This window comes from Equus przewalskii, chromosome 3 (genome assembly GCF_037783145.1).
Source record: "Equus przewalskii isolate Varuska chromosome 3, EquPr2, whole genome shotgun sequence".
Lineage (NCBI taxonomy): Eukaryota > Metazoa > Chordata > Mammalia > Perissodactyla > Equidae > Equus > Equus przewalskii.
The window spans coordinates 24865971-24881371 of NC_091833.1; the positions used below are offsets into that span (position 1 = coordinate 24865971).

Here is a 15401-nt window from a genome sequence, read left to right on the forward strand (position 1 = left end):
AATTGGCTATATTATTAAACACAGGTTTCCCATGGATAGAGATGCATTTTTATTCACCAACCAATAAATATCAAATCCAGTGTGATTAGCAACTTGTAAGAATAATCAAGCTCTAGTGTAAATAAAAACTGAATGCTTATATATTTGTTTTAAAATCTGCATCTTAATTTTTTTAAAAATGTTCATTTGAAATCAACAATATGACAATGTAGGCTGATGAAAAATTGATCTATCGTGATTACAGCTATAGTTGCTAATCATAATTATTTAAGCAGATTATCAGAAAATCACTAAACAATATTATTGATGCCATTTTTCTTTCTAAGATCAGCTTTGGAGGGATTCCAGCACCTGGAAAATCAGTGTCATTCCCCCATAAAAATTTTCATGGTTGTTTAGAAAATCTCTATTATAATGGAGTGGATATCATTGATTTGGCCAAGCGACAAAAACCACAGATCATTGCTAAGGTAAGAGAGTCTTCACGTGAATGAATGAGTAAAACTATGTGGCTTTTCCACACAATGAAATTGCTCCATTTTGGATTCTCATTTGATATGATATTTTAGAGGTTATCCTTATTCTTTTACACTTTTCTCTGCTGGGCAACATCCACATAAGGGGTTAATTCTTCTAAAGGAGTTATAATTCACGAGGCATGATTATTTTAGTTTTCTATGAAGTAAAGTGGTGTTTTTTACAGCTGCTAATTTAATTTTATTGTGATATTATTACTCCTAGGAGACTAATTTCCTTTGCTCTGTAATTTCCTTAATAAGCTGTTCCCTGACAAACTCTCTAAACAAGCATACCGAGTTCCCGGAATCGGATAACATCCATGTATATTAGAGAGGCATTTGAAAAACTTGTATTTTGCCATGGTCATTCATAACAAATAAAAGAAACTAATAGTCTTTTACAACATTGCCTCTGCCAATCTGTCCCAGTAGCAGTGTTGGTCAGGCTGTGTTATATTCTAATTCTGTGGAAATGAGGCAGAATTTAAATATAACTGTATTAGTCAGGGTTCGGTCAGGGAAGCAGCCTCATTATGGCTTTATGAACAAGGGATCTGTTTTAGCACTTGCATCTTAACAATTGTCAGAGATGCTGGCGAGTCAAGCCAGCTGTCAGGAAGAAGAGAGGGAGCAGAGTGAAGGAGAGGCAGGACAAGCCAGAACAACCCAGCTCCTCTGTGATCACCCTTCACTCTTCTTGATCACACACACAAAACCTTTGGAGGAAAATGGCCGGCGTTTCACTTCTGACTCAAATATCAGCACGTCGCTCTTTTGGTTAACTTTTAATCAGAACCAGACAAAAAAGGAGATTCTAGGAAACCTGGTTTCCAGCTTAACCAGCTTGATGATCGAAAAATAGCCGCGGATATCCATTTGGATACATTTCTGTAATTGTTCAAAATTCAAAATACGTAAAGTTAAGCTCATGTTGTCAGCAAATCCTGTAGCACATCATGGGGATATTTATTGTTTATGAAATATTTTATTCCTAATTCTCTGTGGGAATTGATAGTGTTTGTATGACTATACCATCCAGCGAGATTATTAGTTATTGTTTTATAAAAGGGAAAATGATTTAAAGATAAAATAAAATTATAGATAGATGTGTGTGTTTCATTGGCAAAATGAATTTCCAGAAACTGCTCAGGCAACTAACACTCACTCTTCTTTGGCAAGAGGACTTGCGGCTTGTAGGGCAGTAGGTAGCTGTCCAAATGAAGCCTGAGACCAGACTGCAGCTGGTAAAGTGTTTCCACTTTTCCCGGGTTTGTCAGTCATATGAATGCCTTTGCATTACAAGTCACGCAGTTCACTCTCCCACTTTTGTTATTTCATTCATCAGGGCAAGATATTTGTCCACAAGGAAAGCTAGTTCACTTTTCACAGAATCACGATAGAGCCAAATGTTTTTGCTTAATCAAGACCAAATGGTTTAATTCCAAAGTGTATTCTTCTAAGTAAAGTTGATTTCATTGACCTCTCAAATCTACATTTGGAAATTTTGTTAAAGGTTATTTTCAGGAGAAATGAAAACATTTACCTTTATTTCTGAAGCATGTTAAGGAACATGCTTAATTATTTCTAAATAATTCAGACTTTAAGTTATTTTAAATCTTTAAATATATATTTTACTCTAATAGCAAAGTACTTTTTACATACAGCATTTTAATGGAAATTTATGGAATTCTAATGTGTCTTGAAGATCTATTTTAAAACCATTAGATGAGAAATAATACATGTAAATCTGATGACAAGTACATGATAAGAAAAAGACAAAAATGGTTAAAAAAAAAAGAATATAAGGAGAACATTGTAAATTGTAGCGTCCGGTGTAAAACCTTAAAACAGAAAGGAAAAATGAAAAATAGGCAAAGGATATGAATGACCATTCTGAGGAAGGCAAGTCCAAAAGAACAGCAAACTCATGCAAAATGCTCAGATTCACTGTTAGTGAGGTAAATGCCAGATAAATAAGAATGTTATATCACTTTCGCATTTTGTCATTGAACGTGTGCAAATTTAAAAGATTTATAATACCTGTTGCTGCCAAGGATGTGGGGGAAAGGGTATCCTCCTCTGTCACGGTAGAAATGTAGAGTGTTTTAACTTTTTTCTTTTGGAAAAGAAGCTGGAAATATTTAGTACAACATATAGGCACAGTGGTTCTGTATTTAAAATCCTTTTCTACAGAACTGAAAATACCAGAACATGCAGAAACATGCAGAGTTATGTACGCCGGCATTATTGGATTAGGCAAAACCTGGAAACAAAGTGAGTGCACATTAACAGGAAAACAACTGAGTAAAAATTGGAGCATTCACGTAATAGAGTATTATGCAGTCAATAAAAAGAAGGAATTAGGCTTATGCCAGATAACTCCAAGGGATTTCTATAAGGTATTTGTTAGTGATAAAATCATGGTACAGTAAAAGATGTAAAACAGGGCACCTATTTTTGTAAACCAAATAATGCCTAGCATATAGGTGTATGTATTCATAAACATATATTTAAGTGTGTGTGTGTATTACTGAAACTATGTGTATATATATATATATATATATATATATATATATATACACACACACACACACACACACACCCATATGATTCAATAGGAACAGAGAAAGATATGGAAGCAAAAACAGTAGCTCATTAATATTGGTTATATTATGGAGTAAGTTAGAAGTCAAAGGAGTGAGAAAGTAAAAGATAAAAACACAGAGTTGGCTTAAATACATTTTTATTGAATGCAATTACATTCAGTTAGATGCCTTTATGAAAGGTGAGAGATGGGGAGAAAAGGATTTTGCCCAGAAAACCCAGGGAAAGAGTAGCCTGACCATAACATCACTGGATTTGCAGAAGCTTTAAGATGCATAGCAAGGATTTGGATTTTCACGTTGAAAGCAATTTGTCGTTGTTTTAAATCGAGGATAATTCGAGATCGATAAACAGTCTTTGTGAATATGTCAGTGTCGTTACTAACGCTATGTGAGAGTCGTTCTTGAAGCTTTTCCTTCTCCTTTATTCTCAGGGAAATGTCTCCTTTTCCTGTTCACAGCCACAGTCTGTGCCTGTGACTTTTCTGAGCTCCGAGAGTTACTTAGCCCTGCCAGGCTCTTCTGGGGAGGAAGAGATTTCTGCCACTTTTCAATTTCGAACCTGGAACAAGGCAGGACTTCTGCTCTTCAGCGAACTTCAGCTGGTTTCAGGGGGTCTCCTCCTCTTTCTTAATGATGGAAAACTCAAGCTGAATCTCTACCAGCCAGGAAAATTACCCAGTGACATCACAGCAGGTAATAAGTGTATTCCTGCGAGCGAAGCATATGGATTTGAAAGATTTCATTATCTCTCTCTCCCTTCTGTGTAAAATTTTATGCATAACCAAAAAATTAATATTTGTTTAATAAATGAATACTTGAGTTAATAAGATTATCAGTACTCTTCCTGAGAGGAACTCGATTCCAATTTCCTTTTAAATATGGCTCCAGCACTCGCAGTTCTTATTAACCAAAGTGATCGCTGTGGAGGGAATAGAAATTTCCTTCCATGACCATCTTGCCCACACCAGATAAATCAACATATCCTGAGGAAATGTGTTATGGGACAAATGTGAAAGACTGAAATGGACCCAAAAGTTTACTGAGTGTCTTCCATGGAAAACTGGGCTTGTCTAACACAGCTACTAGTCTTATCTGGTCTGTGAGAGAAAGGGAGAGGTTTTTCTTGGATCTATATCTATATCTGTATATTAGTGTGAATGTAAAACGTAAATACTTAGTCAAAGTAACTTCACTTGCTGATGTATTCTGTACAGAGTTGATATATTTTGGGAGGATGAAAAGACTCATGAAAAGTTGCTCATTTGGCACCAAATGCAATTCTCTCCACTTCTACGCATTACGGTATCATTTCAGTGATTAGAAGTAACATAATTAAGGAGACTGTACGAGTGTCTGGAAAATTAATGTCTAATTTAGGTCAGCGCTTTGGGTGAAGGATATTTTTGTCCCTTCATTAAAATTATATAGTTCTTGACAAGAGAGCTCCATCACATTTTCATATATATGGAATAACACCCAAGCCAAGCAACTAGAGGTCACATTGGGGTAAATTGCTACATCAGTTTAATAAATGATCTTTAAAAACAATTTAAAGATGCCATCCTACTACTCCTCTGTATTAACTATGACCAAAATTAATAGAATATGACTGGGAGAGGGAAAAAAATTAAAATACAGTCAGAAACTAAATGTAAGAAAAGCAAGTATATAAATGGATACACAAATGCTTAGTCTTTATGTATCTTTTTTGTTGTTCATATATCATTGCAGTTTAAGTGTTGGAGCTGAAAGTTCAATATTAATTATGATTTTTAGGAGGTACTGTGCTGTGAATTTTTTTTTTTTTCTGTGAGGAAGATTGGTCCTGAGCTAACATCTGTGCCAGTCTTCCTCTATTTTTGTATGTGGGATGCTGCCACAGCATGGCTTGAACGGTGTGTAGGTCCATGCCCAGGATCTGAACCTACGAACCTGGGGCTGCCAAAGTGGAGGGTGCGAAGTTAACCATTATGCCACTGGGCTGGCCCCCTGTGCTGTGACTTTTTAATGTGATGCTCAAAATGTGGTAGATTTGCAGCCTTGACAAAAGGAAATAAATTCATCAGTGTCATATTAAAAAGTGAGGGCCTAAGAATGTAAGCTTGCCATTAATGTGTAGTTTATTGTGATGTGTTTGACATCCTCTGAACTGGGTATATTCACAGCCTAATTTTCAGCATCTTAAAGAAACTACTTCACTACAGTATTACTGTACTGAGCCCCATGGAGCTACTTCATTTCTAAACTCTTTACCGACATGTATATTTGATAAATTACTAGGTGTAAGTCTACATAGAATACCCTGAATGATTTAAAAATCTCTAAATTAATGTTTAAATTCATATGCAATATAATCCATTATGATACCATATGACAATGCGATTGTTTTCATAGTTAAGAATAGGGAGCTTAGACTAAATAGGAATGTCAATAGCAAAATTCTTATACTGCAGATACCACAAGTAGGCCTTACCAACTCCCCACCACCATTTTTCCAGTTTCTTTTAAAATATTGATTTTTGCTAGTTTCAGTGAGGCGCATACATTTTACCTTTGAAAGTAGACTGTTTAAATGGTAGTTCGGTGGGTGGTCCATTTGCCCTCTCACAGGGAAAGATTTTCTCCTGGACACTGTTTGGTAATTAAATCAGCTGTGAGAATGTGTTATGATGACTCTTTAAAGAGAATCAAGTATTTATTGATGGATCAGTAACATATTATATTAAATCTGTCCATTTTATAAGGATGGTTCAGTCTTTCTTTCTTAGTACTTATAAAATACTAATCACATGTTTTAAAAACTTAAAATTTTTATCTCTTACAGTGGAATAAAAATTAAATTGTATTGAGGAAGAACTGAATTGTGCAAATGTTTGAATTATCCGGCTACATTTTTAATGTGATGCACAGTTTTGGCAATTGTCATTTGGAATTCTTTGAAAATATTATGTCAGCCTATATCACTTTTGAAATATTAAGATATTATATTAGTCTAAATTATAAAATGTATTAGCAGTACTACAGCATCTGTCATCACACAAAATATTTTCAGTCCTTGTCACTTTCATAGATGTCAAAGCAAAAATCATTTAGATGGGATCAAAAACCCAACAAACATTACAGTTATGTTTTCCTATTCAAAACAAATTCTCTGTTGTCAAATTTGGGATTTTTGCTATGGTTTTAGCATTTCTGCTGCTGCTTTTCCCTAAAGGTGAAAATCAGGCTGTAAACAAGCTTCTTGCTCCCGTGGGCAGGGCCTGCCAGGTACAGGCTTGCACAATACGAGATGCACATTTTTCATTTACTAGACATTCGTGCTTCCTGTGGCTGGCCGTGGAGTAGCCCCACCCCGGAGCAATGTTTTTTTTTAAATTCCCCTTTCTTCCCTTTCACTATTGGAATATGCCTACCTTTCAGATTATAACCTTGTCTCTCCCTTAAAGTCCACTTTCCTAAAGTGATTGGCACCAGTGACCTCCATATTTTAATCTTGGCAAGAGCAATCTGGTGGGCTGGATCTTTAAGTCTGGTTAGTAGATGTAATTGGTGGAATTGGAATTCTGGGGCTGTTTCAGAGCACTGAAAGGTATTTGGAAGCAGGGAAACCCCTTCAGTTGTTCTTTGAGTAATGGCCTATGTATAATTGCCTTTTACACTTTTGCAAAGAGCCTACCCTTACAGCGGGGTTATTTTTTCTTTATAATTCTTACCTTATGGATGTCTATTATAGTCTTACGGGAGGGTGATGGTGGCTAAGCTGTCACCATATTTCTGTAGCAATTTAGGACTGGTACTTGAAGAATATGTACAATGGGAGCACATAGAAACCTTTTTCTTCCTGCTGTATTTTGTGTGTTTATGTGGTTTGGACCTGAGAGAGAGAGAAAGGGGGAGCGGAGGGGGAGGGAAACGGGGAGGGGGAGGGAGAGACAGAAGGAGGTGTAGGAGGAGGAGAAAAAGAAGGAGAAAAGGGAGAGAGAGAAATGGAGAGGGAGAGATTTCTAGTAAACAACTCGATTCTCTCCTGCTACCTACAACTGCAAACGCTTCCGTTTATTCTTCCGTTCCTCCATTGGAATTGTCAGTGTTTCCCACCTAAAGACCACAGTGATCACCCTGTAATCAAACGAGTTGAGTTTATCGCTTATTGCAACAAGGGCACACACATCCTGGGGAGGCCTGGAGTGTCTCAATACAAGGTGTTAAGGATGACTTATTATAGGATTTTGGGTAGTGTTAACTGATTTGTGGGGATGTTTCAAGGAAGTGGAAAATTGCTCTGGATTAAATGCTGTCAGAAGCTGAGGGTAACTGTATGATTAGCTATCTTTGTAAATCTTATCTAGAAGTTTGGAAGAATGAAATAAGGCTAAGGCTGTAATTGGTAAATAACAACAACAAAAAATTACTTGTCGTTCATATTATCCAAGGGAGAATAGTTTGGTCTTTTTGTGGTTTGCACAGTATCCTTGCTTAGGATGCTTGTCTGTGCTTAGGCAAGATTATAAAGTAGCCTTGATTATTGTTTTGGCCCAGTTTCATTGTCGTCACAGAGTGACCTTGTCTGATATTGGCATTCTATGAGATTGTTTATGTTCAACAGGAGGACACGAAGGCCTTGCTCTGAGTACCAGCCAACTTTCACACCACCAAGGCCTCACTGAGAGTGCGAGGCCAGTTCCTAGCTGTTAGGACTGCTTTTTTCTCTCTCAAAGTTAATTGTCTATTGTGAGCAAAAAATAAGGGGACTTCCTATGCCGCAGCCAGGGAAGAGTGTGGGTTTTGGAATCAGCTCACCAGCTGGATATCACCTTGGGTAATTTGTTTATCCTCCTTGAGCCTCATTTTCTCCACTTAAAATAAAAATAATAATAGCTGTGTTGAAGATTAAATGACACAATGCATATAAAGCACACGGTCCCTGTTATGAGTAAATAATTCAATAAACTGTTATTATTATTATTTTATTATTATAATAACAACATGCCCCTCCTCCAGACTCAAAAGTTATGAGTGGTGGGAGCAGTGTAGTAGGATTAGCATTTAGTTACCTAATGTCGTGCAAGAAAAGTACAAATGCTAGCCTGGGAAAAGATCAACATTTAAAACTCTAAGTATTGTTTCTCCTGAGCGTGTATTGCTTTTCTATCATCGTAAAGTCAAAAAATCGTAAGTTGAACCATCATGAGGTGGGGACAGTCTGTCCTTAAAAAAAAGATTTTGATTAAAAAATTATCCTTTTTATTATGTAGAATTAGGTGAAATGAATTAAATGGTTCTTCCATTATTTAATTTGAGTAATAAATTCCACTGATGGGTATTAAGTCTTCTCATCATAGGTGAATGATGTCTGGGGCCGGCCCCGTGGCCAAGTAGTTAAGTTCGCGTGCTCTGCTTCTGTAGCCCAGGGTTTTGCTGGTTCGGATCCTGGGTGCGGACATGGCCCCACTTGTCAGACCATGCTGAGGCAGTGCCCCACACAGCACAATGAGAGGCACTCACGACTAGAATATACAACTATGTACTGGGAGGCTTTGGGGAGAAGAAGAGAAAAAAATAAAAGAAGATTGGCAACAGATAGCTCAGGTGCCAATCTTAAAAAAAAAAAATAAGTGAATGATGTCTATTAAATGAGGGTCTCCTACAAACACAGAATAACTTCGTAACCTGCTAGCTGGTTCGGTGGGTGCATTTAACTGTGTCAAATTATGGAGTGGGTTGTCCTGGTGGTCGTTTGTTCTTGATCTAAATCGGCTTCTGTACTGACAGATGTCCCTGAGCCTTTGACTTAATCCTGCTACCCGCCTAACCCTGCAGTTATCTGGAACATTGCTACTTAAATGTGGTCCCTGGACTAGCACTGGGTCAGTGAAATACTCCTTACTAAGATGGGTATAAAAATTGAGATTAGGGCGAGCCCCCTGGCCTAATGGTTAAGGTTGGTGCACTCCACTTTGGTGGCCTGGGTTCGGTTCCTGGGTGTGGACCTACACCACTCGTCTGTCAGTGGCCATGCTGTGATGACAGATCACATACAAAAAGAGCAAGATTGGCAGTGGATATTAGCTCAGGGAGAATCTTCCTCAGGAAAAAAATTGAGATTACGCTCTTAGAAGCTGATAGAGCGATAAGATTATTGTCACAAGATCTAAGTACATAGTCAGTGGGCTTGCATTTATATGTCTTTATTTAATTTTTTAGTAATTCATTTTTATTGAATTTTTTTAAAGTATCAGTCTGCAATAGATCAGAAAAGAAAATGTTCACCACCACAGGTAGTTGGAGAAGAGCCATCCTAAAGCAATGGAAAGCCTAAGATGGAATAACGGGAGTAAAGTCGCGTATATAGGCACATCCACGCTTTGACGTAGAGCTGGTAGGAGACGTGGACAGGGCAGGGAGAGTGGGTAGTGTCTGTATGTGTGACGCAAAACTCAATACAAGGATTTTCACTCTAAATGTATCCTCTAGAGGAAGCACTGGATGACAAATCTGGGACATTTGATTTATTTTAGTCCAATCTCATACCGTCAGGGATTATATAACTCTATTCAGCTATCTATTTCAGAGTCCAATCTTAGAAAATGTGTCTAAAAGTATCTAACCTCCATCCTTCATTTTTCAGTTTTTAGGTCTTTCTCATCATCTTTCACAAACCAAAGCAGAGTTGGGTCTTTGGAAATCTTTTTTGCTTCATGGATATAATGTAAAAATGAGCTCTGGTGCCCAGGCTGGAATTTGTGTTACACTAAATAAGTCCAGGGCAAAGAGCTTCATCGTCTAAGGGAGCTTCCGTGCATTTTCTGTCTGAAAGCCTGTGGTCAAAAATAGCTGGGGAAATAAAGAAATTGCAAGTATTATCAGATCCATGACTTTTTGGTTTAATAGAGGACTTACATTTTTTCCACTAATTTGATCTGCAAAATCATACAGAGTTGAATATTCAATGGATGTAAATAAACCTTACAGGTAAAGACACAATAGAGATGCTTAGATTCCACCTGTCTGCTGAGTATTTAACCACAGAGCCCCTGGTAGGCTTACTTCCCTTTAAGAGGGAAAATACACATCATCTCATGGATTCACGACACTGGGACTGCCTTAGAAGGGACTAGAGATTGTTTTTTAGAGGCAATAAGAAAACTGATTTTTTATTATAGCAACTTTTGGTTATATATATAAACCTGTAAAATACAGAAAAAAATATAAATATGAATAAAAACAACCGCAATTTTCTTGCATGCAATAATTACTGTTTATATATAAGATATTTCCTTTCAGTCCTTTTCCATATTTATCCAAAAACTAGGAATATAATTGGAATCATATATAGAGAGTCGATTCTCATTATTTGCAATAGTTATTATGTTTTCTAAAGTTGTTGTGAACACTGAATTAGCAAATACTGAATCATTGCTCCTAGAGGAAAGACCGGGTTAGGTTCCTGCAAGCCTCTGGTCACAACATTTTTGTCAACCAATCAATACATAAAACCTTGTTTTATGTGTGCTTCTGTTTAAAGACACCTTATGTGATATATATTGTTGATTCAGTAACATTGAACTCATGACCAACAGCACTATAACTCAGTATAACTCATGTTAGATGACGAAGGTTATCTAACACATATATTTTCTCCATGAGGCACCTCGCAGCCTTCTTGCATTTAGGAACACTAGACAGTACTTCCTCACTGTGCTTCAGGGCCCTTTAAATGGCAAGATCATCAACAAAAAGCACAAAAATTTAAAAAACTTGTTTACACAGGAGAGCTGAAACAAGAAGCATGCCCTCGTTTCATCTCAGCTGGAAACACGTGTCAGTCAACTCAAATTTTTCTCTGCTCTACACATTTCTTTGAATGATTTCAAAAGTATCCCAAGTATTGATTTGGGGGTTACAGATAAATTCTGGCAAGAGGTGAATTTGCAAGTATGGATTCTGCAAATTATGAGGGTGAACTGTGTAAATAGGATTTTACACACTACTTTATTTTTTAACTTTGCATTTTACTGGTGAACTTTCAATATTCATTATAGTTTTCTTCAAATATTTTTGTCATGGTTGACTTCATATACTTTGGTAAATATTCTACTCTAATATTATAAAAGATGACTACATAGAAGTATAAAAAAAGCAGATAAATCATTTTATCGAGTAGAATTTGGGAAAATATCTGTGCTCTTCCCAAGCCCCTCCGCATGAAAGATAAATTACATGATAAATTACATGATAAAGTTAGTCCATGCCAAATACTTGAAAGATTTTTAACCATTTAGGATTGTCCAAAGTTGGGATTTTTTTTCTCTCTGTGGTGGCCCTAAGAAAGGAAGACTATAATGCACCATTTTCCCCATAGAGGGTGCTGAGTTCCCACCTGCCTGCCTTTTCTCTCTTCCTTTATGTTTCCTTTTAATAGGTCTGAGTGTTGTACTTGATTGAATGATGTGTTTATTGCTGTTTCTAACCAACTTCACTCAATGTTCGCTGTTGAGATCTCTTTTAACCGATCTTATCTCCCCCAGGTGCTGGATTAAATGATGGGCAGTGGCATTCCATCGCCTTATCTGCCAAAAGGCATCATCTGAGTGTGGTGGTGGATGGCCAGCTGACTTCTGTTGCTCCTTCCCTGGGGCCTGAGCAGATTTATTCAGGTGGAACCTATTATTTTGGAGGTAAGAGAAGAGGTCAGGCCATATGGGCAATTGAACCATATTTGCAGTTACTACCCCTGTGTCTTGGGGAAGTCATCCTGTTTTCACCTGGGTCAATGCTACAGAATAATTTCTCACTTTCTTTGAACATGGAAATGTGGACAGGATCAAGATGACAAATTGTGACCTAAAATGCATTTCTTTGAGGTGGACTGACTTATGTTTGCAATTTCAATAATGAGCTTGATTGCAAATGGGCCACCCTCTTCAGTTCTTGCTTTCAAATTTTGTTATATTTTCCTAATGTTAAATGGTCCTTATATGCCTTTTTCTGATTTTATGGGCTGATTTTATTGCAGTGTTTTCCTGATCATGCCTCTTAGGTCCTCTGGAGCATCCTTATTGCTTTCCTACTGCCCAAAGCAGGAGGGCAATATTATGTCAATGAACAAATAATCTAACTTAATTAGCCATAGAAATCTCTCCTCATTGCTGAGTAATAACGCACTGATACATTTGATGACATTACAGCCATCAGCCATCAACACCAGGCCTCTCTCTCAGAGAACAAAAACAAATGAAGCCTCTACCTGCCCATTGGATATCTGATTGACCTAAAAGCTTGGAAAAGGAAATCTTGGAAATAGAAATGAATCTTTAGCACTGGAAAATTAAAATAAAATGTTCTTTGCCGTTAGGAAGGCAAAATTGTAAAACCGTTAGTGGTAAGACTTACTTCTAATCATCACTTGAGTTGTTTCTTATTGTTGTTATTTTCGATTTTAATAGTTACTTCTGTCTGCAATCACTTTTGAATTTGGTGGAAGTAGCCCAATCTTTATTATTCATCAGTAAAATACTAATTACTTTCTAGGAATTGACGGTAAGCACACAGACCATCAATCATTCTTCTGTTATTGAGAGCAAACAAACAAACGAAAGACCCAACATAAACCATTACCGTGACAGTCAGCAGAGTGCCAACAATCTTAAAAGATATAATTGCTTCCTTTGGTGAGATTTGCTCATTTCCACACCAAGATGTTTATAAAACCTTGTGGAATATATGATTGATTTTATGACAGTCCATAAGAACACATTCCTTTAATGAATGGTAAAATATATAGAACAACTTAAACAAGAGCTTTCACTTCAAAGGAAAAGATTTAGAAGCCCTAAAAAGAGATACGAAAAAAAGAGGCATATTGTGAAATGTGCAAAAACAAAAGACTGGATAAAAATAGCAGACTGGATAAAAGTTCAAATCATTAAAATAGAATCATTCTGAAAGTATTTTACGTCCTTCATGTTCAGAGTTAACGATGCCTACCTATTTTTTGTAGAAACTTTGCTTGCTTTATTTATACTATAGTATTATTTTATTGTGAAATATATCACGTGTGCATTCTATTTTGCTTATTTTTCTTATGATACATATGATATACACCGTTATATCTGAATAAACTTTAGCTTTTTGAATAGTTTTAGATTTACCAAAAAGTTGCAAAGATATACAGCAAATTCCCACATATCCCATAGCCAGTTTCCTCTCTTGTTCACATCTCACACCATATATGCTTTTTAAAGAATACTAATTATTTTTTTAAAATACACATCTACACGTGCCTTCCCAAGCTTAGAAAGATAATATTGCCAACGCCCTATTTGTCCCTCCAGGATCACATCATCTCCCCAGGTAAACTTGATTTTGAATTCAGGATTTATTCTTCTCCTCGTGTTCTTTATAATTGGAGATCTATTAAAGTGTCCCTAAGTTCCTAAACAATAAACTGTGGAACCTTCCATAATAAAATTCAAACTTCAGGAGTCTTTAAAAAAAATAACCAATCTCAAGTTTACTTAGGTGTCTCTGTTTATTAATCATCTTCTCTATCAGCATCCTTCAGCACCAGAATATGTTTGGCGTGAGATTCTGCTGAGCACTAAATACATGCCCTGCAAACTCCAGGGCACCCGAACATTTCCAGGGCTGGGAGCAAGGGTCCAAAAGAGAGCAGGAGGCCTTCTGCTGCCCCACCTCACCCTCCTCCTCCCAGCCTGTGCCTCCAGGTACTGGTAGAGGGGGTTCCCCTATGGAAGCCCGCTTAGGACTTTTGGGCTGGGAATTCTAGATTCTGGGAGTGGACTACAGGGGAGAGGGTTCGAGCAGGCTCATCACCTTCCCTGATGAGGCCTCCTGGGGCCTGGGCCAAAGTGTGCCTGGAGGAGGGCTAGAATAGAATCCTAAAGTGCAGGACTGGCCCTGGGGCCCCAGTTGCCTAAGTGGGGTCACCAGCTCTTCCCAATTTTGGCAATGAAAGCCCAGAGTCCCAGCGCAAACTCCGACAGTTGGTCACCTTTTATCTAGGTCAAGTCTTTTCTTGGGTAGTTAGTTCTTCAGCCAGTTTACCTAATTCAGGTAAGTAAACATCCCATGTTCTGAGACACTTCCCGTCAGTTCTCCTTCACTTCTCTCTCAGTTCAACTGCAAGTTTCCAGTTATCTTAGTGGCTGCAATGCCCCACTGCAAAGGAGCATCTGTTCCAACAGCCTGGATTGTCTTTCCCTTCAATGCCAGTCTTGAGAGTGACTGTCATGTTGGAAGAGTGCACTGTTTCTGGACTCACAGTGTCCTACATATGCCATGCCAAATTCTACTCTCTGTCCGTCAGTTTTCACTTTTTCTCCCCCCAAAATGAGTGCTTTTCAAAAAGCCAGACTGCATTGTGCTCTACTTTTATCATTTATAAATTATGAATTTTAAATCTGAGCTCTCCAGACTGAGGATGGATGAATGTCTAATTTCTGTATATTCCTCTGTGCAGTCTTTGTGCTATTGAATAACACACTGTGTAGTGCAAGCTGGAGATCGCAAATTGTGTGCAGAGTTCTTACACTCCTGCTTGTGTGAGTCAAACATTCTCCATCCACTGAACTGGCTACACCACCATGAAGTCAAATCCGACGTCTCACTCCTGGCACAGTGACACACAGTGATAATTTATCTGTCATCCTCAGAGGTGCTTAACATGCTGACTGCCTCTGGTAATGGATCCAGCCATTAATTCAGCATTAAATATTCCCCAGAAATCTTCACATTTTAGAACTTTCATCTCAAATGGGTTCAGTGCTGAGCTTCCCTCTGCTATTGCCTTCTATTAAATTGTGGATGCCTGTTATCATAGGCTAATGAGACTGACCTGGCTTGAACCCTTCTTTGTTCTTAGAATCTCTTGCTTATTAAACATGGTAGCTAGGGCTATGAAGTGCCTCATGATATGATGCTGTGCTTTCTGTAAAGTTCCCTGACCTTTCCTGGTGACTATGAGTTTGCTTAGTTTTGTTCCCCACAGGCATATTGCACAATTTATTTTATTCTGAAATAGTTTGAAATGTGTCAGGAAACGCTACCTGGAGAAAAGGAGATTAGCAGAACTGTTTATATTCCTGGCATGTTGTAATTGCCCCCAAATATGATTGAACTGTTGTCCTCTCAGTTTTTATTTTAACATTGTTAATTGGTTAATAAGTCATCTAGAAAACATATTGAGATTATAGTAACCATATCCTACATCACAGAAGAATTTTAAGCACTGAAAATGCGTGTAGTGCCAAGTACA

The 15401-nt window shown here is 37.5% G+C and overlaps 1 protein-coding gene across 2 annotated transcripts in view; it reads left to right on the top strand.

Moving 5' to 3' along the window:
• Positions 1-15401, top strand: part of CNTNAP4 (contactin associated protein family member 4) — a 263723-nt gene that overhangs the window by 145576 nt on the left and 102746 nt on the right. For both annotated transcript variants that reach the window (XM_008518257.2, XM_070613914.1), the window contains exons 7-9: positions 327-470; positions 3556-3817; positions 11653-11802. In XM_008518257.2, the coding sequence (XP_008516479.2) occupies positions 327-470; positions 3556-3817; positions 11653-11802 (556 nt within the window). The remainder of the gene's footprint in view (positions 1-326; positions 471-3555; positions 3818-11652; positions 11803-15401) is intronic.